A 2,645-nucleotide genomic window follows, 5' to 3' on the forward strand; every position below is an offset into this window, starting at 1 on the left:
CAGGAGGAATTTCTTGCTGGAAAGGGTGGTCAGGCCTTGGAAGGGGCTGCCCAGGGAGGTGTCCAGGGAAGACTTGGACGTGGCACTCAGTGCTCTGGGCTGGGGGACAAGGTGGGAATTGGACACAGGTTGGAGTCAGAGATCCTCGAGGGATTTTCCAGCCTCAATTGTTCTGTGATCCTTTCTGAGTTAGGCCTTTGTGCTGCTGTTGGGTCCTTTTCCAGTGTAAATAAAGCAGTGTTTTGTCCCAGAACTGTCCCAGGAGGTTCTGCAGTGGCAGAACCCACAGGATCCAGCTGTGGGTTGCTGAGGGTTCTGTTGGCAGCGTCAGGGACTGATGGGAAAGGCACCAGGAGGGAAATGAGCTCCAATGAAGACACTGATTGCTCTCTGTCTGCTTGATCTTCAGATCTTGGTCTTAAAAACAGACACTCAGGATCTTGTTGCTTCCTTCAGAGTGACCACTGGGACCAGCAACACCACAGCGATCAAATCCATCGAGTTCGCTCGGAAGGGCAGGTGAGTCACTGCACTGTCCTGCAGTGCTGGAATGCTCTAGGTGGGGTTGGCAGAGCACATGAAGTCTTCAGAACCCCCCCCCAGAATTCTTTGTGTTCCCTTAGTCTTTTAATGCCCCGTGCCCTCCTCCCTCTCCAGCTGCTTCCTGATCAACACGGCCGACCGGATCATCCGGGTGTACGACGGCCGGGAGATCCTGACGTGTGGCAGGGACGGGGAGCCCGAGCCCATGCAGAAACTGCAGGATCTGGTGAACAGGTGGGAGGCTCTGGGGTGGCTCCTCAGCCCCACTGGGTGGTGGGGCACTGAACAGGCTCCCCAGGGCAGTGGTCACAGCCCCAAACCTGCCAGAGCTCAAGGAGCGCCTGGACAACGCTCTCAGGGACAGGGTGGGATTTGGGGGTTGTGCAGGACCAGGAGTTGGACTCCTGATCCTTGTGGGTCCCTTCCCACTCAGGATATTCTCTGAATCTGTGAACAGGTGACTGTGTGCTCAGAGCCCACCAGTCTCTGCCTGAAGGGTGGTTCAGTCTCTCACTCTGTGCAAGGACAGATATTCTCGTTTCAAACCCGCCTGGCACAACTTGAAGCCTAAATATTTTTTGAGGATGGGAGTGCGTAAGATCTCAGCCAGGAGATCACCCCCCCTTCCCCATGCCTCTGCCCTGGGCTGTGGTTGATCCTGTGCTGCTCCCTGTGCTCCCAGGACACCCTGGAAGAAGTGCTGTTTCTCTGGGGATGGGGAATACATCGTGGCAGGGTCAGCACGGCAGCACGCCCTGTACATCTGGGAGAAGAGCATTGGGAACCTGGTGAAGATCCTCCACGGCACCAGAGGAGAGCTGCTCCTGGATGTGGCAGTAAGAAAACGGCTGTTAAATGTTTCTGGTTGTTTTGCAAACGGAGCTCTTCTAAAATGAAAGCTTAATGAAGTTTCTCCTCTCCTCTCTTCCCAACAAACCCAGTGGCATCCCGTGCGACCCATCATCGCTTCCATTTCCAGCGGGGTGGTGTCAATATGGGCTCAGAACCAAGTGGTGAGTGTTTGGATCCTTCCCTTGGCATCAGGCCCTGGCACAGGGTGCCCAGAGAAGCTGTGGCTGCCCCATCCCTGGAAGTGCCCAAGGCCAGGTTGGACGGGGTTTGGAGCAACCTGGGCTAGTGGAAGGTGTCCCTGCCCATGGCAGGGGGTGGGACTTTAAGATGACCTTTCAGGTCCCTTCCCACCCAAACCATTGTGTGATTCCCTGATTTTTGTTAGATTTTGCCTGTGTTTGCTGAGCACCAGCTGCCCTGGAGCCCCCTGACCCCCTGGGTGTGCTGGGGGCTGCAATCCCAGCCCCTGTGGGACTCCCTGGGGCACTTCAGGACATTTCCCTTTGGGAGCGTTCGGAAGTGCATTTATATTTACCTGCCAGGTTGTTTTCTCAGCTCCCAGGTTTACCCGTGAAGCTGCTAAATTTAAACTGTGGGTGTGTTTTAAGCTCTGAGGAGCGACTTTAACCGGCCCTGCCTCTCTCCCTGCTGCAGCTGGAGCCGGGATGGGCACAAACTGGTCAGTGCCTCCACCGACAACATCGTGTCCCAGTGGGATGTGCTGTCAGGGGACTGTGACCAGAGGTTCCGCTTCCCCTCGCCCATCCTCAAGGTCCAGTACCACCCCCGGGACCAGTAAGTGCTCTGGGACAAGGGCTGGAATCCAGAATTGGTTAAATTCTGTGCAAATCCACGATTTTCGTGTGTTGGTTTGGGATTAGGAACTGCCTGGGGTTGTTTGTGGCTCTGTTTGTTGTGGAATATCAGCTCTGTTTATTATGAAAATAACAGCTCTGGTTGTTATGGAAATATCAGTTCTGTTTATCATGGAAGTATCACTGTGTTCATTATGGAAGTATCAGGATGGCAGGAAACAAGGGAATGATTCTTGGGAATGTGTAGAAACGTCTCACTGAGTTTAGAAGTCACGGCACAGACTTGGAGGAACTTGCAGAGAAAGAAAGGAAATGAAAGTAAGGCACAAGCTTAATGTCATTTTGCCTGTTGAAGTAACAAAGACAGGATAATAAAAATGCAGGGTTATTCTGTAATAAAAATGCAGGGATATTCTGTAATAAAAATGCAGGGAT

The 2,645-nt window shown here is 53.2% G+C and overlaps 1 protein-coding gene across 1 annotated transcript in view; it reads left to right on the plus strand.

The window, feature by feature from the left end:
• Window positions 1–2,645, plus strand: part of RBBP5 (RB binding protein 5, histone lysine methyltransferase complex subunit) — a 10,042-nt gene that overhangs the window by 1,135 nt on the left and 6,262 nt on the right. Inside the window, exons 4-7 of the mRNA XM_017832081.1 lie at window positions 410–519; window positions 658–777; window positions 1,226–1,379; window positions 1,485–1,556. Of these exons, the coding sequence (XP_017687570.1) occupies window positions 410–519; window positions 658–777; window positions 1,226–1,379; window positions 1,485–1,556 (456 nt within the window). The remainder of the gene's footprint in view (window positions 1–409; window positions 520–657; window positions 778–1,225; window positions 1,380–1,484; window positions 1,557–2,645) is intronic.

The sequence above is a fragment of the Lepidothrix coronata genome, unplaced genomic scaffold (assembly GCF_001604755.1).
Source record: "Lepidothrix coronata isolate B3197 unplaced genomic scaffold, Lepidothrix_coronata-1.0 Scaffold199, whole genome shotgun sequence".
NCBI classification, from domain to species: Eukaryota; Metazoa; Chordata; class Aves; order Passeriformes; family Pipridae; genus Lepidothrix; species Lepidothrix coronata.